The sequence below is a fragment of the Mercenaria mercenaria genome, chromosome 14 (genome assembly GCF_021730395.1).
Source record: "Mercenaria mercenaria strain notata chromosome 14, MADL_Memer_1, whole genome shotgun sequence".
Taxonomy (NCBI): Eukaryota; Metazoa; Mollusca; class Bivalvia; order Venerida; family Veneridae; genus Mercenaria; species Mercenaria mercenaria.
Window position 1 is genome coordinate 36,017,841 of NC_069374.1, and position 27,189 is coordinate 36,045,029.

A 27,189-nucleotide genomic window follows, 5' to 3' on the forward strand; every position below is an offset into this window, starting at 1 on the left:
CTGTCGATTTTCGGAATAAATGTTTAATGTATAAAATTGTATTATATGAGTATTGTTATCATAATATCACGTTTATGAACAAGACAATTTTTGTGCACAATAGTAAAATGTGCGGGTCTAAGGGAGGGACGATCGGGAATAAAGTATTAACCCAATTTGTTGAAATTAAGCCAAACTGAGAATAATCATGCAGTCATATCGATTTAGCTGAATTTGTAAAATAGGAATTTGTTATGAAAATCTTTCTTCACTACCATTATTTGCGTCTAGTCGCAATATAATTTGACATATTTTAAAACGTACACAATTCAGGTCATTTTCTCTTATACTGTACTTACAGAAATCAACGTTTAACTCGTTTTCAACATATAAACGACATAAATTGCAATACATGTGCAATACCTTTACTTAAATCTTCCTTGAAAATTCTCATAATATGTTGTTTTTTCTCTCACACTGGTGTCATCTTCATCGCATTATTGTGGAATTTAATGACCACTTGCCCCGTTAATCGAACATAACAAACTGTCTGGTGCTATTTAGACTGGCATCAGTCGTTAGAGTCATTAAAGGTCTAGGTGGTATTATATGAAAAGGAATTTAAAACATTTAGCCGGCGATTGTAGCTAACGGTAACTACTCGATGCAATAAGCATGTTCTCTTTAGCATGCTCAGAAACATTAAGTATCAGCATCAAGTTATTTGTGATCATCATTAGATAGCTATTACATTGTAACTGTTATAGAATTTCAATTTCGCAAGATAACATCAAAGTATGATCTAAAGATATTCAGGAAATATGCTGACAGGGCAATATAACACGCAAGCAAATATTTCGTCCACGATATTCAAACGTTTCAGTAACTGCGACAATTATGCACTGCATTTTAAAACTTAAATTTTACTTTAGTGTAATGCTGTATCACAAACTTCTTACATAACACATAGTTTAGCAGAAAGACTTGATAATGGTCTATATATCAAATATTCTTTCTTACAGCTTATATTAATATGATGACTACTGCAATGCTTTCAAAAGGTTTGGCAAAGATATACATTGAATCCATTTCAGGAATCATATAGGTAATTGCTGCCGATTAACATACGAATTAAGAGGAAAAATATCAAACTTGAGAAATATAACGATCATACATTGTAGAAGACATTATGTAAAGTTTTGCTGTTGCTATGTTTTTAGTTTGAATAAAACACACTTGTAACTCCAGTAATCAAAGTTTCATTTCTTTCGGGCATGTTTAATTCTAATATATCAAATATACCAATGGAGAACAAATGCTCATATTCAAATTAGTTTAAACATTACAGAGGTAAAATAGAAATAGTGGTTTAAAAGGTAAAAGTATCTGTTGCAGCATGGGCAGTCGACCAAAGAATCCGCCTTGAGTGTTTCCGGTGTCTTAGCAAGCCTAGTAATGACAGAAACAATGGATCACCAAGCGGTGATATCAGTCACAACCATGAGTCGAACTAGTATCGTTAATACTTGAGTCCAACGTGCTAACCACTGGTCCCCTGACACTCTAGGCTGGCAAACATTTTCTATAGATCTGATTAAATTAATAAATTGATTATCTTCTCTTCAGCACGTAACGTGATTATTAACAGTCTTAAATGAGAAATTTTATGATGTCACTTTTAAAATATTTTAACAAAACAAGAGTAAGAAAAACAATTTTTTTTTGTCTGCGAAGACATGCAATTACTTAAAGAATTGAATATTGTACCACATGCTTCTAGCTATGAGCTTAATTATAATACAGGTTCATTAAGTAACGTATTTATTTAGTTTACGTAATCACTTTTCGTATCTAGCAATAACATGGAAAACGTTTTCTAAAAAATATAAACATCAAAAGGAACCGAAAGTATTGGAAAAAATCTTAAGACAGATGCTTCTTCTATTACTTAAAAATAACTAAATAGCTTTTAATTTCTCACATGCGAGAGGAAAATTAAAATGTAATATTTCAACATCATTTATCAGATAGGCACGCCTAAGTGGAGTGGTAATGATTGGAAACAAAAATGCAAATCGTGACTGCAAAAGAAAATACAGAAATAAAATCATGCATACACATTTTTTAAAACATTAACATTTAATGTTTTGTTAATGTAAATCATATTAGTTAAAGAGGCAAGAGAATATTTGAAAAACTGATTAAAACATTTTTTTTAGATCAGCATAGTCAAGTACTTATTTTCAGCCGAAAGAATTGTATTAACATATCTGATATCCAATTGCACATTAATGTTTGAAGTTCTGAAGTTCTTTCCTGCTATAAGCATTGTTTATAGTTACTCTCCGTTACTTTTGTTTTATTTTCATAACATAGCAATTACAGAACAGAAACTTTCCCAACCATTGTAGATATGGACATTAAAGACCTGTAGTAGAATAAATTGAATATCTACAGTTTAAAAATGAAATTTCATCTGTACCGGAGCAAAAACTGCTTCTACACTTTGAAATAAATATTCATGAATGCACGTCATTACTTCTATAAATAGTCTCTTAAATTCTAGAATACCAGGTTAAATCTTTTTTTATCTGAAAGATCGCGTAGTAACAGCACAGAATCCTACAAGACGAAATATCGTTACTTTCCCGATGTATTTATTACTTCTTCAACTTCTTCAACGTTCACATTCATTTATCAAATACAGATGCTGTTCAAGTCAATGAGCATGACGTTCGTTCAAGATGTGTTTTAAACTCTACAGTTTATTCACTTAATTAATTTCGACGTTTCTTTGCTAGTTACTGTCATTGAACACCCATCATATATTTTGGAAAGTTGCAAACAGTTTGGGTTGCAAAACTACTCCTGTTTCAAACGATACAAGTCGCAATAATTCATAACAATTATACAAACGCGTGACAGAACATAATCAATTTGCTATTGCACCGTCATTATTATTTCCTGCTGAGAGTGCTTCAAGAATTTGTGACATGAAAAAATAAAAGATTGATTGCACCAAGAATATAATTTGTGTTATTAAGTTAGGCGATATTCTCCCCTCCTTTCACAAGTACAATAAAATGAGACAGAAAATTAGGCGACTTATGGAATGCTCATAGAATTACATTTTTTTCTGAAATGTTAGTTATCATATTGCTGATTATTACAATTAATGTAATGAATATAAGATCTTTGTAATTGAAATATTTTATAATATGTCTGATTTACAAATCCTATGGAGATGAAAAGATATCATTGATATGACTGACGAAAAGTTTATACAAAATACAACAGTAGTACCGTTGTTCTATACATTGTACGTAAGCTTTATTGCTCATTCCGTTTTTTCCCTTAAACAGTACATGTAGTTCCAGGGGGTAAAAGTGTACTACTTGAATACATTTTTAAGCTTTTTTAAGTCATTTACCAAAGCTAAGGACATATTGCTCCTGTCGCGAAAACATTAATTTACGAATCAAACCCTTAAGTTGGAGTAATGAAACGTAAGATGATGTCTTGAATGGAACATTTTTATGCGCGGTTACAAGTGACTACTTCAAGATATAATTTAGTCTAATAGGATTACACACAACCTTACGGAACATGTATAATTTACTAAAGCATGACTACAACAAAATTCTCCATACGAAACTGTGAGCCCACAAAATATCTATTACCACGCAATACCACAGGCACAAAGCAACTATCACGGTCTCTGTAAATGTAAATAATTCAATAATATCAATCTGAACCTGACTCAAACCTTTCCAATTCAACTTTACAAAGTATTTTCCTTTATTCCGTATTCAAAGATGTTTAGACAAACTTGAGAAAAAACATATATTCATATCGCTTGAAAAACATTAACTTGTCTGGAAAGGTTATATTTGCATACTTTATTTGAATATGTTTGCCATTTTGTGTATATAGTTTTATCAGGCTAATGTATTACAGTCTCATCTAAGTAAACAAGTGGAGAAAGAATCGTTCTTAACCTTAAGCCTGCTGGCGGTAAGTGATTCTGCCTTTGCGACAAGTGCAGATAAGATCAGCCTGCACATGATCTTGATCTGCTATTCAATCAGTAAATTTTCAGTGAAAACCCGTTTGAATAATAAATGGTATTGCCCAAATTGAATGATGGACCAGTTCATTTTAGAAATTTAGCAGGCTAAAGGTTAATGGTTTTAGCGGTGGTATATAAAACAAAAAATAATCTGATGAAAACGAGATCAAAACTGTTTTCGTTACAGAACATCCTTTGAGCAGAAACTGGTATCAACAATATCATGTGTAAAACAAACAGACTATTTTGTTTCTATTCCGAGAAAATTATCTCTAGCTGGAAGAAATATTTTGTACAGAGACTGGAAGAAATTATAAATCTGAACTAATAACAAATCCCTACATTTATATTGTACACATTCAATTACGTTCATAGATTCAACAAGAAGGAAACTTTAATTAAATTAGAGAGTATCATTACGTATTTTCAAATAATAATCTAAAACATACACTTTTCCGCTACAAAGAAAAACAATGATTGTTTTCACCACTTTCACTTCAGTCATCGTTCACTAACATAACACAATTCATTACCATCAAATATCACTTCATCTGAAAGCTTTCAGCCACCGCCCTCATCATCTTTAGTTCAATTAAATTATATTTCAATATGAATGACGTAACTGATTCTGAAATAAGAAGGCTGGTCTTTTTAAAAATGTACAGCGTATATGTTATGAAATAGTGCTATCATCGCTTGTTTAATTAGATATCAATTATCAAAAGTTTCATGAAAATGTATTAAAGACGATTATGAAATCGAGCGTGAAGTAAACCGCCGATATCTTTCCACACTGGAATTTTATATTTATTTCCGAGCTTCACTACTGACTTTCGGCAGACTTATTTCTCCAGTTTTGCTTCGCGGTTGTTATCAAGTGTAGGTTTTAATACGAGAAAATTCACTTCCTCTGACACTATTTTCAAAAATGTAGATTTACTTTAATCCTTTCTTTCCAACGAAACAATAAAAACTCTCAATGGTAATGACCATCATGTTGCCAAGTTTTTTTTTATCTAATCATCATGAAAACAACTAGAAACATGACATTAGGCACTGTAACTAAAAATACAAAGTTCAAGAAGGAACTATCTTTTTTATATGTATAGCTAACTGCATCAAAGTATGTAGACTGAAAAAATATTTCAGCTATCATTTCCTGAAAAAGAGTTATTTGAGCTGAAAAAAAATGATCCCGGATAAAATATTTGGAAAAACTGGAGACAACTCCGCTAGCATTTAACATAGATAGATTACTTTTCCATTGCACTGGTTTAACATGGACAGGATAAGGATCAACAAACGGTGTTCACTAAACAATTTCACTATATAAACAGATTGTTTCCCTTGTGTAAAGAGGGCTTAGGGTATGATTTGACAAACAACTTTACTACTTTTATACTGTTCGGATCAAATTTGAAATATTTGTTTATTAAAGCTTGATTGTTTGTTTGTTTTGGGTTTAACGCCGTTTCTCAGCAGCATTTAAGTCATGTAACGGCGGGTACTTAACCTAACCAGTGTTCCTGGATTCTGTACAAGTACAAACCTGTTCTCCCCAAGTAATTGCCAACTTTCCCACATGAATCAGAGGTGGAGGACTAATGATTTCAGACACAATGTCGTTTATCAAAAAGTCACAGAGAACATATGGGACTATTTGATAAACGAGGATCGAACTCACGACCCCGCGATCCGTAGACCAACGCTCTACCTACTTAGCTAAGCGGGCGGACTGCTTATTAAAGCTACTGGCCTATAGCTTGAGTGAAAATTTTCAACATGTTCATTTCCACCAAGTTTGGCATAGAATGTATATATAACACTGAAAAATGATAATGTATGTGGGTGAAAATAACAGCTAGATATTGTGAAAAATGCAGAAATAATGTTATTCAAAAGCGTTACCTTCTGCACCATATCTTGGTTATTTATAAGAATATATTGCAAAAATGTTGCCATTAGGTTTGTACCAATAGTTACTTTCAGAATTTCTTTTCTATGGATTTTTAGAGCAATGTTTGTCGCCTAAAATGTGTGGGTTAGTCCCTTCAATGTAAATCGTAATCTGTCAGATAAAATGCCAGAATGTATGAATAACAATTCAACTAGAGTACAAAATAAGCATGAACGGAGCGCTGACAAACAAATAAAATGAACAGGATATCAAAATATATCTTTTATGTTGGAAGCTAAAGTAAATGTTATAACTGAATACTTACCATGAGGCCTGAAACTCGGATCAATTATTAATCGTGGGCATATTAAGGCCAAGACAGAACAGAAATTGTATATAATATTTGTCAACATGCATGGCGCGAAACGGTATAGTTTTGGAAAACTAAACATAGGGCATAAAAGAGAATGACATTGTTTCAAATTTGTAAAATGTCTGTAATTTCTTTTTCGAAAATTTTAATTCTAAGCTTTCCTAATATATTAGGATACAATTAATCTAATCAAACTGCTGTGATAGAGCACTTTCCCAACTGAAAGTTTTTATCAGGAATAGTTACCTGGCACAATATATGATATGAATAATTACCTTTTCGTTTCATATCATTTGTATTGAAATACAAGTATAACTTTTCTGAGAAATTTCACTACAAAAACATAAACACGGTGTTTTAAAAAGAGGAGCTTTGGTTATGTTTATAAAGCATAGATATCATTCATTGTAAGTAATGGATTGTGTCGGAAATTGCCTGGTAAAATAGTAGTTTCTTGTAAATTAAAGAAGCCATCCGTTAACCGAAACCTAATTAGTACGTTGAACTATGTTGTTAGTTGTCGAAGTCATTACGAAGACACTTTGTCCATATAGGATCGGCTTTGGAAGAGCACGGTGTCGAATTAAATTGATGTATGAGTCGGGAGACTTTATCCCAGGAAGACAACATCTTTGCAATATGGTGATGTTATTTTCTAAGAATAACGTGAGGCCATAAATGTAAACTTAATTTGTGATCCGTCAATCTCCGTTAAAAAAGGCTTGGAATACTAAATAAAAAGACACTATATTCGTGAAATATCAATATCACATTATTGTAAGGACTCTTTACAATACGAGACATACGTAAATGGAAATGTTCCGTATAATTTGAGACTAAATATATTAAATCCTTATAGAAAATCCTACTCGCGATATAATTGGAATCGGAAAAAATACCAGAAAAATACATATACATTAAATAATGAATGTTCTCATTTCCCTATTCATATGAATGCCATTTTGAGTGCAATTAAACAAATTATAGCATGCGTGAAGTACACCAAAAGTCCGTAAATGTATCTACTCGGCTATTCTGGTATTATACTTTCATAATTGACGAATCATTACAAACAAAAAGTCATAATTTTAATTGCTTGCATTGCAAGCATACACCATCCCGATGCACTTCTAATTACGTCATAAATATTGAATATATTTTAATGAATATCCGATTAATTCAATTTCCTTCAATTATCAGGTGAACAATTGACAATACACTTGATATCTAAGCTTCACACACAAGAACGCACAATGGTATTAATGCTGTAAATCAATTTTAATCTTGCTTTTATTTTCCATCTGAGATAATGGTTATCCATTTGGATCCTTTGTTAAAGTAACAGCAAGTAGCCTTTTGTTCCCCGAAACATAAAGTGGGATCCTATATAGGCTTCAAGGCATTTGTTTTAATTATTTGATCAACAATCTCGTAAAAAAAGCATTTTACATTATTTGCCAAACTCCTCTGGAAAATGTCAAGTTAAAGCGCCCCTACTTTAGCTATTACATTTGAATTCATAAATAATTTGCGCGACACAATAAAAACCAGTATGAAGAAATTTAGACGTGATTCTTGCGGTAACTAAAATTGATCGGCCATTACATAATATCAGAAGATTAGATGTATTTGCAACCGGTTCAGTTTGCATGGGCCGAGATATTCCAACCTTGTTCTTGTTTTACTAACAACGGTTGTTTTACTAACATACGTAGATGAATGTATTCATGCGCAAACAAAATACAAAAGCAAACAGCGCGATTGTCCTCTCGTTTAGCTTAATAGATAGAATACGGTATATCGCCGGTTCGAATCCCAGGCATGACGACTATGCCTCGTGATGACTGGTTATAGAACAGTACGTCTAAAATCGTATGTCACATACTTTTAAGAATCATGTATAGGGATGTTATCAAACTATATATGTTTTGACTTGCATAATTCTAATGCCTGCTTTATTTCTGTAAATACATTTTTTGTTCTCTTCTTAACAGCAGGAAACTTCAAGCGATATCTATACAAAGTTTAATCATATACTTAGAGGTAATAAGTCCTATTTCTAGAGTCATTTTAATCTATTATACGAAATGGTGTGTATTCGAAATAGCGGATAAAACATTATAAAGATAATACACCATCGCATTTTCAAGTGGAATGTCTCGAAACTTACGTCAGTCAGTGTTGGAATCTAGAAAGTACTGAAATAACAGATGAAGAATTCAAAACATATCACTACTGAGTGAGTAAAAATTTATAAACACTCAACAGCGTTAATCACTTAGTTAAATGTGATGAAAGCAGAAGTAACGTTATGATTTATAATACCCATATTGTTGTTGTAGCTAATATCCATTAGAAAAGAAGTGACTTGCGAAATACTCTTACGTATTAAAACTAATGGCAAACTAAATTATTCTCTATCTTCAATGAAATATTGTATGTAGAATATCATCCGAGTTGGTAAAGGCAGTGAGGCCTAAACGTTAATGAAACAAAATAGAGTGAACTCTAGACACTAAATTCTTTGAGAATTCGATATCACTTTGAAACGTTATAATGGAAAATAACTTTGGCATTCTCTTAGGAGTGACCTACTCAAGCACCAATGTCCACGATATTCTCTGATATAAATCATTTATCACTGTCTATGATAATGTGTAATATAATTTGAGACATATTTTTGTTAGAATCGGGATTGAAATAACATAATTATCATGTCTACTAACTACACTATCATCACACAGTTAATCTAATAGGTATTATTAAGAATGAAAATGAAGACATGATGGTTTAAAATCGATTTTTATACAGTCATGTAATATTATATTACTTTAACCAGTCTGTCTCCTTTGAATCTCATGTTGATTTTGCCATTTTATGTATGTTTAATGTTTTTTATAGTGTATCTAGTGGATAATCATGCACAGCTGCGCCACGACATATTTTACTGCTTGTGATAGAAGTATGATATAAGTATGATAGACAACCTAACTGACCGCACGTCTTTGCGCAACGATATTTGATTGTATAGTTGGAACACATTTGAGAATGAAATAAAAATACAAAATTACACAACATACTTATCATTATTATTATTAGTCAAAGTTCGAATGAAATAGGTTTATTTTTCTCACATTGTCTCAACAATGTAATAAATATAGCGGTTGTATCATCATTAACCGATATAGCATGTATTTGCTATCCATACACACAACGGTTACCTTGATATGATTCAGTAATAAGCTCTTACGTTCATAGCGATTCCCAACGCAATTACCGATATGGTTTTGTGCTTTTTTTCCGCTTAATCTTTTATTACTATAGGGAGTAAAATTCTGCCACTAAGATCGCAGGCATTTACTTTCATGCTTCTTTGCATGTTCTAAAGGAGAAGTTATTGGTTTTCATTTCATCAGTCAGAATAAACAATAATCAAGTATCAATACGTTTATGGGTAAAAATTTGTAAGAAAACATCATAGGGAAGAAATTATGTTTAATATGTGTCAGATAAATTCAAAACTAGTTTCGAAACATGTGTGTACATTTTTTTATTATTTGTGTAAGTTAGACATGACTGTGTTCGTATTATTGTATTGATTGATAATATGTAGTTATTGTTTTAATATATTTAAATAATTATAAACTGTGGGCATAATATATAATATATTTGTATGATTTATCAATTACAGGCAGTTGTGAATTATGGTAAGTGACAATATGTCTGATAGTTATTTACTAAAATTAATTGTATTTTTTTGACGTAAAATTTAAAACGTGAATGTTTGATCTAACATGTTTTATCCATGATTAATGTTTTACAATTGTTGGTACTTCTATGTGTGCATAATATAGCGATGTTGATGTTATACGTTGTCGGCAAATAATACAAAAATGTAACTACTTTCACTAAAATGATATTGATGATACACGAAATCTGAAAAATGTTGATGAAAATGTCACGTGAAAAACTGAAATATTTACAATTTAGCATATTGCTAAAGAACATTTGAAGAATTAAGATTATTAAGTAAGTCAAGAAAATTATGTATGTGCGAAAGAAAACAAACTAGACATTTTTAAAGACCATTTTTTTTTTATAAGAACGTAGCTTTTATTCACTTATGGACGATTATAAATATATATCTTTAGCTAATATATATTTATTTGTATACATTTTAAAAACATTTTATACTGTATCAGTGTATGATTACAACACAGATGTACAGTTAACTATTTCAAATAGATGTTTTGATTAAAATTCAATTTTCTAACCGCAATGTATTAACTGTGATCCATCATTTTGAATAAAAAAACTGAAATATTTAAAATATTTTTATACTATATTTATATGAACTCCGTTCTATTAAGATATTTATTTTTGTTATTCACATTTTTCGTTGAACTAACAGAGGACACTGACGCTCAAATGGTGTTTTATGATTATATTATTGGTGTTTATTAAAACATGTCCTTATTTGTTATGATCACCTCGTAGTATTCTGAGAACATCTAAATAATAAACAAATATACATATACATTACCTTATTAAGATAAATTCCTCCTCAGAGAGCTCATGGGAACGTTCCATGTTTCCAAACGACAAAAATAAAACTCCGATAAAACCTATGTATTATTGACATATGGGGCGCATCACATTCACTGAAAGAAGTGCCTGAAGCTGAAATATATTCCAAAAATTTTGTACCAAAATTTCAATACAGAATTTAATGGGTAATACGATATCGCTTACCTTGAAGCCACTTATTCTCCGTAATTTTCGGTTCCGTAACTAAATGATAACCTTGCTATGCAATCATTATTACGTCGTTTATGTTGTCATAATTGACCCATAAATCATAAGCACTATCATTTTACTTCACCCGAATGTGAATCTATTACGTACGCCGTGATGTATAGCTCCCAAACTCATGAATGTTACAAAATTCCAATATGGCTCTTTATAACGCGGCAGTGATACCCTTTCTATAGAGTCGCTCAGTAAAATCCATGACGTTCGATTGCAATTAGCGGACTGATGTAATTACAGCGAATGTGAAATAACTTCATAAAAATATCGCGGCCGTTGTCGTCCGTATTCATACACGGACAGATCCCTGATAATCGGAATGATTTTTCTTGATGATGTTATTATGGAAATACCGGTCGCTGCGATTAAGCGATAACGGGAGATTGTGTGAGTTGATGTACAGAGAGTATATTACATCAAATGTCTATATAATAGCGCAATCAACAGAACGGTTAGCAAATGTTACCACACACTTGTGTATCTTTGAACACCTTGATCGTGTATAAATGATGCATTTTTGTGTAAACTGATTGCAAAGATAAAATAATGATCAATTGACTGTCAGTTTGAATACCTACGCAATTTACATATCTGTAGGAAAATGATTAATTCAGAGAGAAAAATATATAATTTGTGTTATTTTATTTGCTTTGTTTTTCTTTCTTTTTTTGTAAAATTCGTGTGTGGCATTATCTTTACCGTTTAGTGAGAGATATATTAAACTGGCAGGGTACCGTTTGTATTTGAGCTCGAAAACTATTAATGTCTTTTACCTTTCTTAATCGGCCATAGACAGATGAGTTATACTATTAATGTCTTAAACCTGTCCAAAGTGGTGATAGACAGGGCATGCATTATCTAAACGATGGTTAATTTTAGTAACTGCTGTTTAATGCTATTTGCCTTAATTCATTTTATGTTTACAGAACACATTGGTATTAAAGGTTGTGCCACTGATAAATAGGTTCACGTGTTGAAAATTTCGAAAAGGTATTTCCTAAGAAATTCTGATCTAATGTAAAAGGTTGTGAAATCAAAAAAAGAGGACTCGCGCTATGCAGATTTGACACTATGAGAAAATTTGTATTATCTAAAACCGTTTGGTTGCATCGGTAAGTGGATTAAGAAAAAACAATAAAAAGGTGGTATGGGCTTGCTGAACAAAGAAGCCTAGATCAATATTATGTCTCGAATATTTTGGTAAATAGCCCACATTGCATCTGCTTCTAAAAAAAAGTCTACCTCACTTTAATCCACGGTATCCTAAATTCTTCCCAAACACCCCGCCTACGCTAAAAATAAGCAACAACATCAGCGATAATAATACTGAAAAAAACATTTTCGAATATTCAGATATTTTCGGATTTCTAATCAAAGCTCGATTTGATCTGGCTTCAATTCAAGGATCTTCAGACATCATTTTGCCTCCTTCAGTCCCTATAAATAGTTTATTATTTTCCATTTTATACAATATCCTAATTTAACCAACCTCAGATGCAAGGAAAACTCATTTTTTAACTGCCTCTATTCTAGCATGGATATCTTACAATCTTCAAACAGATGTTTTCTAGCGTCAATGGCTAAAATAATCATTTTACTTTTATAAAGTACGAAAGTTTCTGCAGGCTTGTTAAAAGTCGACATGTTCTATCTAAAAATATTATTACTAGCAGCTTACACACTAATATACATATTTTGACCCTATTCATTAATTTATTACTATTCCGGTAGGTGTTCATGATACACATATGTTACTGTAACACCCGAAAATATTAGCTGTATTTTAAAGCTATTACGCTATGTAAAGGGTATGCTTTCGCAATCTCATTTTTTGAAATGAAAAAATAAATACATTCTGTATTGTCTAGTAATAAGTGTTTGTTTCTTAAAATAAATTCCAGTACTATATCATAACATCTCATGACAAGTACCTTTAACGTGATGAAAATGATCAACAGTCTTGTTTTGATCTTAATTATTTTGTAAACATTATCTTCAGCCGGCACTTTTCAGATTCTATATTGTAAATAAAACGCTGATACTCTGCATGCTGCCTCTAGCCTATAGCCGGGGCAAATTTGTCGGAATGACCTGACAAAGCGATAGCAACATAAAACACGGATGTAGCGATATGCCTTATCCACAGGTATATCTATGCTACTCGCCGTTTATCTGTTCCGAAAATCAAGATTTAATTACACTTAACGGTCAGCATCAAGCCAGGTTAACTGTACAAACTCACCTTGAATTGTATAATATAACGTCTCTTCTTACGAATGTATCTGTTTTATCGCATACATTACAATAATATTCAGAAACGTAATAGCGGATTTCATGACTGTTTCCCTGTTGCATCCACATTTTATGAAACGGAAGTTTCTTGTGTTAAATTAGTCAGCACGTTCTCTTTGCACTTTGTTCGAACCCTGTATATATTTTTGCCAATTCACTTAAACTAGTTGTCCCGTAATGACAATCGGCGATGTCAGTGCGATCCTTCGGCCATAACCGGAAATCGCTTTTTCATAACAACTGGATGGACCTCTGTTTTCTTTCACCATGACAAATATAGTTATAGTTCGGAATACAGGCTCATAGTTTCGCGGATCTGGATTTCATTATCAATTATGTAAAATATACAGCGCTTTATAAGTGGAGGAAATTATTAATGCCTTTTTGAAAACATACAGGTATACGTCGATTACTAATTGCTTCATTTCTTTCAGGACTCTGCGTTTAAATGATTTTTCTCTCCGGTCGGTTTGCGAAAAGTCTATATACCCAAAGTTTCATATAATAATTACATAATTTCAGAGTACCTCCGTGTAATTTTGAAGGTGTCGAAAGCTTTGTCGTTTCGAAGGATTTTAGAATAGGGGCGACCATGTTAACAAGCAATTACGAAACAAAAACATTTATCATATCTCAAGTAAACACTCAGTGTACTATTCCGTAGACCAACGGGAGTTTATTTTGAATACCCCACTTCGAACAATATCACGGTGTCGAATATCATCTGGCTGGATATTTTTCAATTCCATAAAGCCCCGCATATGTAGCGTTCCGATGATATTGATCCGGCAAGCGAATGAGAAAACGCTTTTTGAATAACACCCCCAGGCGTTCCAATAAGTTGACCTAGCGAATGAGTAGACGCTTATAAAATTGAATGAGTCCCACTTAAAACTCCTATAATTTTTCTAAGAAAATATTGATCTTCCTTTGCTTTGTACTTTGATAGTTATATTAAAAACGAACTTTTGGTATCGCAAAAACAAAACACATGATTGGGTATGACTGGCTTAAATTGGAATGTTATTTTGTTAATGTCTTTTCTCATGTTGACAATATCCCATTTCACCGTCGCTGACCTTTGTTATTAATGTAATATCTTATCAAATACACTCCTTACACGTCGTATAGAATAACAGAAAACATTAATTGCATAATACAAAAAAGGCAGAAATTTCAAACTGGTGACAATTTTTAAGCACCGCCAAGATAGCATGGCATGTACTCGTAATATCGTAACGGCCCAAAATATGTCGACTTTGCGTCAATATTGCGGTGCTTTAATGAAAATGTGCATGTTTTCTCGTATTAGAATAACATATAAATATCCCAAGAGGGAAATTAACTTCTCAATAATTCTGAAATTAAAAGACAATCAAAGGAAACAGAAATTCCATCACATTGACAGTCTCAGATGAACACTTAAGTTATGACAATATGACGCCATTACACACAACAATTTAATGTTCAGCGTTTTATTGAGCGTGTTGCTATTTTCATCTGATATTTATGGATCTTGAAGAATTTTCAATAATTAAAAATACATCAAAAGACTAGTATCACTGTTAAAAACTATTTCTGCGCGCACAAGTGCGTGTGTGTGCGAGCGCGCGTTTGATTGCGCGTGTGCGTGTATGTTCGTGTGTATGTATATAGCTTTACAATTATAATATGAAATAAGGCACTGCCTCTATCGGGAATCGACCCAACTGCCCATATTTTGTACTGATGTGCAAGACCTTGCGATTCGGACAAGATATGTGGACGCTTATAAGGCACAAGGAAAAAGCGTATTCTTCCAAAAAATCCGAAGTCAGACGCTCTGTGCACGTGCCGGAAGTACACATTTTTTAACTGGATAGTAGATATCTCATCTGGTATATCGCATGTTACCGTAGAGGGATCGATCCCGATTTCCGTCAGTAGGATCGATTCCCTATAAAAGCTTAACATAAAATACTGCTGTTTGTGAAGAGCGGAAGAAGTTGCCAAGTGGCAACACACTCTGGCTACGAAATCATGGGTCATTAGTTTGATTATCGCCCGACAATAAGAGTACCGTGTTGGGGTGTTTTTATAACTGGCACGCCAAAGACCCGGGAAAACTTCCGGAAATGGGACATCTTCTGTATCTTGCGCTACCCTCTGACTTAAATTATAAACGGTATTCTAGAGGAATCGCCCATATGAATTACCGGTGGAGACTATAAATAAGTCTAAAAACTAACGCATTTTTGTTTGTTTGATGGCTGATAAACCACACTGATAAATAATATTATGGTCAATGTGTTGCTTAAAATATGAATAATGACTACTTTCGTCATCATCAGTGTATTATGTCTGTAGGGAACATGTTCATAAATAGAACAATAGACTGCATTCAGTTCATTCGGATATCTTTATGTCATAAAGAATCCGACCTACCTTGCAATGTTTTGGGCAGCGATACAAAGTCAGCGTCATTTACCTCTGAAATAAAATTCCAGGTCCAATCCTCACAATATTGAAATGACAACACAGTTCAAAATTTGAATACTTATAAAACCTGAATATGTAATATCACATTTTCTTTTTAATAAGAACCGCATTGCATGTAAAACCTACATGTATACTGTACCTAAATTCATACATAATATTTTGTAATTTACTTTTTGTTCAAGAAATACATTTATTTAATGAAAAAGCTACTACTAGGCAAGTCAAATAATTAAAACAACAAATAACTATATGACATATAATGTGGCGCTCTATATTTTCAGTATAAAGACTCGTTAAAAATGTATTTTCTTACCTTATTTTTTTTTAACCAAGCAAACATTTCAAAAGTAAAGAAAGCACTTCTATGTAATCCAAACTGCAATCAAGATACATGTAATGCATTGACAATCTGACGGTAGACATTAATCGTTATCTTAAATTAAAAAACAGTAACATCTCCTACAGTTATTAATAAAACGTGTTGCACAATTGTTTATTTAATGACTTATTGACATAAAGACATGCCGTCTAAAGCACAGCGAAGATAAAAGGCAAACATCGAGTCTGACGTTGTTATAAACGACGTAGAACAAAACCTGTCTGTCTTTGCTTGTAAGTACATGTTGTTTTACATTTCCTTCAGTTAAAGCGACATCTTGAAAGCATATAGGGAAAGAATAGAATGATTTCAATGAAACAAGTGAACTATATAGTTGCAATAAGATAAGATAATTTCATTTAAGAAAGTGAATTATATAGTTGCAATTCATTTTAGTAGTCCTATAAACTTATATAGAATAGCTAAGGCGGCATTTTATATACTATATAATTGCAATAAGGTAAGATAATTTCATTTAAAAAAGTGAATGATATAGTTGCAATTCATTTTAGTAGGCCTATAAACTTATATAGAATAGCTAAGGCGGCATTTTATGTACTATATAATTGCAATAAGATAAGATAATTTCATTTAAAAAAGTGAATGATATAGTTGCAATTCATTTTAGTAGGCCTATAAACTTATATAAAATAGCTAAGGCGGCATTTTATATACTATATAATTGCAATAAGATAAGACAATTTCATTTAAAAAAGAGAATAATATAGTTGCAATTCATTTTAGAAGGCCTATAAAATTATATAGAATAGCTAAGGCGGCATTTTATGTACAATATAATTGCAATAAGATAAGATAATTTCATTTAAAAAAGTGATTTATATAGTTGCAATTCATTTTAGTAGGCCTATAAACTTATATAAAATAGCTAAGGCGGCATTTTATATACTATATAATTGCAATAAGATAAGACAATTTCATTTGAAAAAGTGAATAATATAGTTGCAATTCATTTTAGAAGGCCTATAAACTTATATAGAATAGCTAAGGCATTTTATGTACAATATAATTGCAATAAGATAAGATAATTTCATTTAAAAAAGTGAATTATATAGTTGCAATTCATTTTAGTAGGCCTATAAACTTATATAAAATAGCTAAGGCGGCATTTTATATACTATATAATTGCAATAAGATAAGACAATTTCATTTAAAAAAGTGAATAATATAGTTGCAATTCATTTTAGAAGGCCTATAAACTTATATAGAATAGCTAAGGTGGCATTTTATGTACTATATAATTGCAAAAAGATAAGATAATTTCATTTAAAAAAGTGAATTATATAGTTGCAAGCCATTTTAGTATAAACTTACAAAAAAATGTACATAAACTAGCTAAGGTGGCATTTGATGTGCTAACGTTTAAGAACTTTGAAGCACGTTTGATCAGTTTAATAAGGGCTTACCTGGTCAAGTTTGCATTTTAGGATGTAGTTAACAGAACTACATGTAAGTTGCATGTGAAATTTGAAGCAGGTCAGGCTAATGATATTTATTATTTGATTGTTTGTTCCGAGGCTGCGGTACGTGAAAATATATGTCTTGAAGTTGTTGTTTTTCTAACCATACAACTATACGACAGAACTCTCAGCGGTATTTTTGTGTGAGTGTGAAATAGATGTAAGGAAAAGTTGAATAAACTGGTGAATACTTAACTTTCAAAACAATGGTTTATAAGGTAATTAACTGATAGACTAGAATTCTTTAATGATTAAAGATTTCTAACTCGCATTATATTGATAATCATATGAAAATATGTTCCTGCTATACTAGTATGATTTTTTCCTTAAATAAATCTATACGTTTGCATAAACTATTTTGTTCGCGCAGGACAAGAATTCTAAAAGACTAAGGGTCTTTCATTCACACCCTTCCCTGCTTGTCTTGTTCAAACCATGATTGTTTTCAATCTTGTACGTTTATTACATTACTGGGAATAAATGAGCCGTGCCATGAGAAAACCAACATAGTGGGTTTGCGACCAGCATGGATCCAGACCAGCCTGCGCATCCGCGCAGTCTGGTCAGGCTCCATGCTGTTCGCTTTTAAAGCCTATTGGAAATGGAGAAACTGTTAGCGAACAGCATGAATCCTGACCAGACTGCGCGGATGCGCAGGCTGGTCTGGATCCATGCTGGTCGCAAACCCACTATGTTGGTTTTCTCATGGCACGGCTCAAATAAAATTTAAACTATTTAGCCGCAAATTATGCAAATATAATGGTGGCTTCTCTGTTTTGATCTGTATACAAGTAGTTTTATGGTGAAATGTAAACATCATTCAATGAAAGAACGACTTAGGAAACAGGCGTCAAACAGAGGTTATTATAACAGAATAAAGAAGTTACAAATGTCCAATTAACGTTCATTTATTACGAGAACAAATACGTTATTTAAGCGGTCAATATCATATTAACAAATAATTAGAAAATCGAACTGCCAAGCAGGTTGAGATGTTTACATTGTGACTGAATGGTTGCACAATAACACGTTTTTCTCAATAAATGTTTCGGGTTATTTGATATTTGTTTGCTTTTGTGTTTAATTATATTGACATTTTCACAAATGGTTTATAGCAAATTGAACATAAACATGCTGCAACGTGGCAACCACGACGATTTAAGAAGTATTATACCATGTTTTAATATAATTATCTGAACAGTACAACGAGGTTACTCGTGTGAGGAATAAATAATTTCGCGGCGTATAAACGATTCGTCGTGTATAGTTACAAATGGATATCAAAACATGACCGTGCTATGATCTAATACATTTTCAATGAAAATGAGAAGACGAAATTGGGAAACACTATTGCATGGCGAATGCATGCCGCTAATTATAGCAGGTGTCATCAACGTGTAACCGCGATGAAGCAGAACGTTTTGTTCTGAAAATTATTTTATTTAATATTGTAGCACTATTGTGACTAATATGTCAAAGTGATATCAATACTGCCCTATTTTACTAAAAACTGTACATGTCCTTTCTAGAATGCACAAAAATCCCTAGAACGTTTGAAATTAAGCGTTTGTTTTAAATGTTGCGTGTCCCACGTACAGTCGTATGATTTTAAAATTGTGTACTGTCAGGTTTTATAAAGGTCTGTATCTATATGATATTAAAAAAGGACGTCATTAACAAAATTACTTTTATGACACGGTTGTCATTCAACTCACTTAATGTCTTACAAACATAAGATATTCTGAATGTACATTACTTTTTTGTTAAATCTTACACACACATCATTCCTTAAAATGTGAGGTAACGTGATATTATACAACCTTTGTGTTGTTTTGAACCTGTTTCTCTTAATATGATGTATTATGTAGTAAAATGTTTAGCTGTAATTGCCCGCCATCTTTTCATTCAGGGGTAGCAGGTATTGCTCAGTCTAGGTTAAGGTATAATGAAAACAAAGCCCTTTTAACGTTTGGACAAGTATTCTAAAATTAATTGATCTAGCAGAATGAGAAGTAGAAGATATCAATATGTATCATTGATAAAAGTAAATGTATGCATGTATACGCTGTTTCTTTACCTAATAACAGTGATTCAGACAGAGCCCCAATTGTATAAACCAACCGACCGAGATAAGAAAATTTTAGTATCATAGCCAGTACAAAGAACTTCCGGATAATACCAATATAATTGGCAAAATCATATTATAAGTGCTGCTAATTTTCTTCGCATAATCTCTCTACTTAGTAAGTAGCGCCAATTTAGACAAGATCCAACAATAATCCTTCAAATAATATGTTATTGAGTATACTTAAGCCCGCAACTAATGTTACAAAAAGGTCAAAGGAAGAGGCTTCACACAGAGTATTATCATTCGTATACTTATTGTCAAGAACAATGTCTTATAATCATGCACATGAATAGAGAATAAACTTATTGAAAATTGGCAAAGGAAGCAAAATGAATGAAATAATATCATAGCATCTCATGCCATCTTAGACATATTTGTCTAAACCTGTGAGAAAATCTCATAAAGTAATGGTATAATATAAAAGATATTGGTGAATTATTATCGTTGAGTGTATTTTGCTAACATTTGTCGGCATTTAATCTTATATTTATTACATGACTTCATATGTAACTTGCCGGTCCATAGCTTATTCTAAAGACCGGTCTATATTTCAACCTAAATGTTTTCTGGGCTAAATTTAAATAGGTAGAACTATGCATGCCTTGGAAAACTGAGAACGTGAACTGAGTCAAACATGATGAAACTTGCAACCACAAAGGAAAGTCAAACTTGAAGGAACAACATGAAACATATTTTTTCCGATTCATGTATAATAAAAGCCCAATCCTTGAGCAACGGTGTTGACTTTTGACAGGCAAACCCATACAATACTTATCATACAATCATTATTACTTTTTAATATCTTCCGTAAAATATCAACACAATCTAAATAGCCTATCTGATTTATATATATTTGTTTCAAATTGCGTGTTATAGTCTTAACCGTCATTTTGTCTTCACGTAAAATGCTGTTTTGCTGCTAAATAAAAAAAAACAGCTACTAGACTTGAATTGTAGTGTACACCAATGTTTTATTAGTCGAGCTAAATGCGTCTTCTTATATGATAAACGTGTTCGCTAATATTAGAAAGAAAGTAAATTATTGTTATTCATACTACGGGATAATAGATTTAAAATCGTTTTGGACTATCAAATAATCAAAATCCATGTAACAATGATAACCTTTCAGTATAGGAAACATTATTCAGTGTGACCAAATTCCTTACGCTCTGATACCCTATGGAAAAACAAATATGCATTTTTTTTACTACATTACGACTCGAAAGTTGAATTTTCTGAAGACAAACAATAAGATGTAAGCAAAGACATCTCGAAAATGTACCTTAGATATGTCCATCAATGCAACATAGTACGATTTGACAATGAGTCACTTTCTAGAAAAAGTTATAGCGGGATGTTATTAGATATTAATGCTAAATTAGCAATGGAAATAGTCGACAGAAGAATACTATTAGAACTTGAATGAAATAGCCCTGGGTCGCACTACGGCCAACTCTGCATGGTATACAGGTTCAAACTGCGATGTCAGTGGCAGTTGAAAGTGTCGCGGCCGTGGTAATAGTTGCTTCTAGAAAATGTTTTCGCTGCAGAGCGAAGTCAATTTAAACAGTCGCATGTGGTATTGAGAAAAGCTCTTAGTCAGGAATATATCGTATTCCTTATCGCTTATTCGATCATATTTAAAATATCAACAAGCCTAAAGTGAAGATTATGAAATTATATAGTAACTTTACTCTGGATGAAAAAAATGATATTTGTTAGACCCCATGAAGCATAAGAGAGTTTAAGGTCGAGATGTTTTTGTGAAAAGACATAAATGCCTGCAAGAATTTCATAGTTTGACCCTTTTTACAAAATCTATGACGGCCGCACTGGACTTTACATTTAAAAAACCTACAATTTCACGGTTCTGCGCTAATAAACGCCTAGTACACTGACATAATTCTTTTTATTGCATGGAACACTACGAGACTGTTGCTGAAGAGCTGTAAATAAGCCTACTCGACTTCCCCTACATGTATTTACATTAAGGAAGTTATGAGGGTTACGATAAAAAAAAATACCGTCTGTCAAATGTAGTATGTCGTCAAAAATACTGAATAATAAAAACACCTGAAAGACGCAGCAAATTAAGTATAAACTGCAGGAAAAGTCGTCTACAATGTCAGTTGAGCAGCAAATGGTACGGTTGAACTGTAAGCGAACTGATTACTAGTATTTGTAACATATTTTCGTTATACAATCTATTTAAAATTAAATTTTACATATTTTTTCGATTAATTACGTCGAAAAACGTTAAAAGGTATTGATTGTTTGGTTACTGACTATGTAACCAGTTTAAGAAAAAAAACTCATTATTTAATGTGTATGGTTTGAGTAAAGTGGTTCTAATTTTGAAGATGTAACAACAGCAACTCTAACACTATCTATAATATAAATAGCCTGACAGTGTATATTCTTCTAAGATGAAATATTTTAGAAGCTACATCTTACCCCATATTCTTGTAACATAGAGAGCCTACATGATGATATATATGAAATATATGTATTCCAGCAGCGCAAATAAAACGTGGTCACATTGTATTGACTAAACTATTGATGACGTGTGCGGAGCAATAAATTTGTATTGACCACTGCTTGCAAAAGTTTGATTTATCAGTAACGTCGTACACGTAAGACGTCATGACAGTGTGGCGTCATACTAAAGTGCATACCAGGGAGTCACGTGCAAATACAGCTGCATTTTTGTATGATGACTCTATGTACAAATAGAATACTGGATTATAAATACATCTCAACGCTTTCCAAATGGGGTGCAAGCTGTTACAGTCTATGGATCGAATTCTTAAAATTATTATTATTATTATTGTTATTATTATTATTTACCAGATTTTTATAGCGCTCTTTTTATCTATAAAATAAACGTTCAAAGGCGCTGTACAAACTACATATCACAGAATGATATGGTCACACAATACAACACAAAAATATATTTAAACAAGATGGCACTTTGAATGAATAGTTATGGCCGATGTTAGAGTTTAGGACCTTTGACCTACAGACCTGGGTCTTGCGCGCGACACGTCGTCTTACTGTGGTACACATTCATGCCCAATAATTTTAAAATCCATGCATGAATGACAAAGATATGGACCGGACACGCCCATCAATGCACTATCATGAAATATGACATTTAACGTCTAAGTGTGACCTTGACCTTTGAGCTACGGACCTGGGTCTTGCGTGCGACAGGTCGTCTTACTGTGGTACACATTCATGCCAAGTTATTTAAAACTCCATCCATGGATGACAAAGATATGTACCGGACACGAATGCACTATCATGAAAAATGACCTTTAACATCTAAGTGTGACCTTGACCTTTGAGCTACGGACATGGGTCTTGCACGCGACACGTCGTCTTACTGTGGTACACATTTAGGCCAAGTTATTTGAAAATCCATCCATCGATGACAAAAGATATGGACCGGACACGAATGCACATCATGAAAAATGACCTTTAACGTCTAAGTGTGACCTTGGCCTTTGAGCTACGGACCTAGGTCTTGCGCGCGACACGTCGTCTTACTGTGGTACACATTCATGCCAAGTTATTTGAAAATTCATCCATCGATGACAATGATATGGACCGGAAACGAAAATTGCAGACAGACCGACAGACGGTTCAAAAACTATATGCCTTTATTCGGGGGCATAAAAATAGTTCAACATTAAAAGGTCTACATATTAATTAAACTAGATATTTTAAAGAACAATAAGCAACAGTAAATAATTTCAATTGCACAGTCATACAACAGCTTGTTTTCCAGTGCAAAGCTAGTTTCAATAGACCTTGAAGAAAAAGTGTGTTTTTAATGATTTTTGAAAGCATCCAAACTTTTAGCGTCTCTAATGGTAGCCGGAAAAATATATCATAACTTCGGTGCAGCTGATGAAAAACTACGATCACTGTACCTCATATTTTTGCTTTTTGGAACAACTAGTTGTTTTGAGTTGTTCTTGGATCTCAAATTTCTTCCTGGCTGATAGAGTTCTAGCAAGTCTTTAACATAGATCGGTGATTGGTCATGCAATGCTTTGTATGTGTGAACTAGAATCTTAAAATACACTCTGTGAGTAACAGGTATCCAATGCAATTCTTTTAAGACCGGTGTAATGTGATCATAAAGCGATACTCTCATTATGATTCGAGCTGCAGTGTTCTGAAGATGTTGAAGTCTGTTCAGCAAGGACTTCGGAACACCATAGAAGTGCGCATTGCAATAATCAAGGCGTGAAGAGACGAGTGAATTTATTAGAGATTTTGTGGCATCTGTATTAAGATATTTCCTGACGCCTAATTGTCGTAGCTGTCCGTATCCTGATCTACAAACTGAGTTAATATGTTTTTCCATGCTCATTTTGGAGTCTAGAAAAGCACCAAGATTCCTTAAACATTTAGATGGTTTAATGTTCTCTTTCTCCAATTGTCACAGAAACCGATTCAATATGTTTTTCGTTTCTTTGAGAGGTAAATACAATGACTTCAGTTTTATCGGCATTGGTTTGCAACATGTTGCTGTTCATCCACGATACAATCTCGACGAGAGAGTTTTCAACACAAGCGTAAAGCATATTTCTGAGAGACCGGATTTGTTGGTTTGAAAGATAAATAAAGCTGTCCATCGTCGGCGTAAAAAATGGTGATTTAGTCTATGCTTCTTGCATATTGTACCAACTGGTTTAGTGTACATTGTGAAAAAATCTGGCCCGAGAAATGACCCCTGTGGAACACTGTATTTCGTTTGCACCGGTTTTGACAATTCACTATCTATGGTCACAGTTTGGTAGCGGTCGCTCAGATATGAAGTTATCCATTCGAGTTGTTTCCCTGCGATACCAAAGTGGTTGTGGAGGCGGTACAATAGTGTCTTGTGGTCGATGGTATCGAAAGCAGCTGATAGGTCAAGCATCACTAACATTGTTACATCATTTTGGTCAAGGTAGTTCAGAATGTCATTTTGAACCTTCAGTAATGCAGTCTCAGTGGAGTGAAATTTTCTGTATGCAGGCTGGTGTTCTTCGTGGAGACTGTTCAAAGACAACTGGCTTTCCAAGCGAGCATCGACTACCTTTTCAAGTATTTTAGACACGGACGGTAAATTAGAGACAGGTCTATAGTTCTTCAGAACATTCGCATCTAGATCTGACTTTTTGATGAGTGGTCTGATCAACGAACTTTTGAAGGATTTTGGTACATATGCTTTCTCCAAAGAGTCATTATTTTAGTGAGAGATGGTAGCAGTTCTTCTAAGTATTCTATCAAAAGCCATGTCGGAATTGGATCTAGCTCATATGATTTACTTGCAGATTTTGAAATAACTTGTTTCACTTCATCCTGTGAGGCTGGAGTAAACTCTACAAGTTTATCTTATTTGCGTGTTCGGAAGTTCCTCAGTGGTAACCGCACCGGTTTGTAATTCTGTTTCTGACCTAATTTTATTTCTTATTCCATCAATTTTATCGATGAAGAAGTCGCTGAAATTTTGGCTAGTTCTTTGGAGGAGGAAGATGTTGGCAGGACGGCCTCCTCGTCTCTACCAAGAAGATTCCTTGTCACTTTGAATAAAGTTTTCGGATCGCGTCCACAGGACTCTATCTTTTCAGAATAGAAATTAACACGTGTTTGTTACAGCAATTTATTCACAGAAGCACACACTTCTGTATATCCCATGATATACTGTCAGATTTGTTTTTCTCCATTTGCGTTCAAGGTTTCGTTTCAAATGTTTGGCTTCGTGTAGTTCTTCATTATACCATGGACATGTCGGTCTAATCACTATTGTTTTTGTAAGCCAAGGGGCTTGCTGGTCAACGAGTGATATCAAACTGTCGTTTAATGATTCCACGTGCTCGTCAACATCAGAAATTCACGTATTTGTGTCGAGAATCTCCAGAGATTTTATTTCGTTTCCGAATGATTCAATGTCGATGGATCTCAACTTTCGAAAGGTCACAGTTTTCCTTATTGGAGCAGGTTTTTTTCTGCTCAAATATGAAATATCATAGCGAAATGGTCACGTGATATCTTCCCATCAGAATAAGATAGTCCTGGGTCAGTAACTTCCATATTTGATACAATATTTTCAGTTTCTCTTGTGATAGGCACATCCAAAGTATGTCCTGCAACATGTGTTGGTCTTCGAACATGTTGTTCCATACCAAATGTTTCTAGACAGCTGTTGAATTTGGAAGCGTCACGATCCGTAGGTATGTTCAGAAGGAAGTTTAAGTCACCAACAATAACTATTGGCTTGTCAATGGTTGCGCATTTTGAAAGAAACATTCATGCTGAAGGAAGTCATTAGTACTGGAACCGTTCTTTTGTGATGGTGGTGGTCTGAAGACTGAAAGACGCAAGGAGTTCTTATTTGTAGCAATATTACAATCAATGTGCTCAAACGTTGAGAAGTGTCCGTCACCGGAAGATGTCAGCATTATAAATTCTATATTGGCCTTATAAATAATAGCGACTCCACCTCCGCGCATTTTCCCAGGACGAGGGACTTGCTTCATGCGACACCCGTCAGGGACAAGCTCACTACTGCATGTTATTTCCACGGTATTATTTAGCCATGTCTCTGTGATGGCAACAACGTCGAAATCGTTTGAAAAGATAAAATCACAAAGTGGTATTGTTTTGTTTTTCACAGATCTTGGGTTTATAGAACATACTTTAAGGGAATTTTGACCTTTGCTATGTTGAGAGATTCACATTTTATCTTTGTAATATTATTTATATTATGTGTATTATTGTTCCTATTTGAGAAGCGTCTTGTTTGAATCACAGCGGGAATTTCTTGTGCTAAAGTTTGCAAATTATTTTAATTCACTCCTTGATTCATTCTCACATGATTTTGACCACCTCTCTTTCCTCTTTTGTATTTTTGAATGCGTAAATGCTTGGTTTATTCCATGACAATAAGATTAGGTCGACTACTCCGGGCAGTCTCTGATTTTCCAATATTGTATAAAGTTGATCTTTCATATTTAATCCGCCCCATGTGGTTCTGGGACGATCTGTGTATGAAAAGAATTGGAACCACTGCCTTACCCTTGCATGATCGTAAGAGGCGACTTATAGGATCTTAACAATTGGTTTTGCTGTAACTCTGTGATTCCAGCAGGTATGAAAATTTTGATTCCATACCTCATGTTTTTATTTCGATGTAAATGGGATGTGAGACCAAGATTTGTAGTCCTGTTTGGCGCCATATAACCTATACTGTGTTGGTGCGCCGTAAAACCCAAATAAATAAATAAATTCATATTTAATCCGCATTGATA

General features: G+C 33.3%; 2 protein-coding genes across 3 annotated transcripts in view; both read right to left on the minus strand.

Annotated features, from left to right (window-relative positions):
- Nucleotides 1-11,557, minus strand: part of LOC123527265 (neuropeptide FF receptor 1-like) — a 55,800-nt gene extending 44,243 nt beyond the window's left edge. Inside the window, exon 1 of the mRNA XM_053523263.1 lies at nucleotides 11,071-11,557. The gene's annotated coding sequence lies outside the window, so the exon portion shown is untranslated. The remainder of the gene's footprint in view (nucleotides 1-11,070) is intronic.
- Nucleotides 1-27,189, minus strand: part of LOC123527264 (uncharacterized) — a 312,126-nt gene that overhangs the window by 33,740 nt on the left and 251,197 nt on the right. Inside the window, exon 1 of one of the 2 annotated variants that reach the window (XM_045306612.2) lies at nucleotides 10,862-11,011. The exons of the other annotated variant lie outside the window; for it this stretch is intronic. Within the exon in view, the coding sequence (XP_045162547.1) occupies nucleotides 10,862-10,908 (47 nt within the window). The 5' untranslated portion in view covers nucleotides 10,909-11,011. Of the gene's footprint in view, nucleotides 1-10,861; nucleotides 11,012-27,189 lie in introns of those variants that run through there. 2 annotated transcript variants of the gene reach the window in all.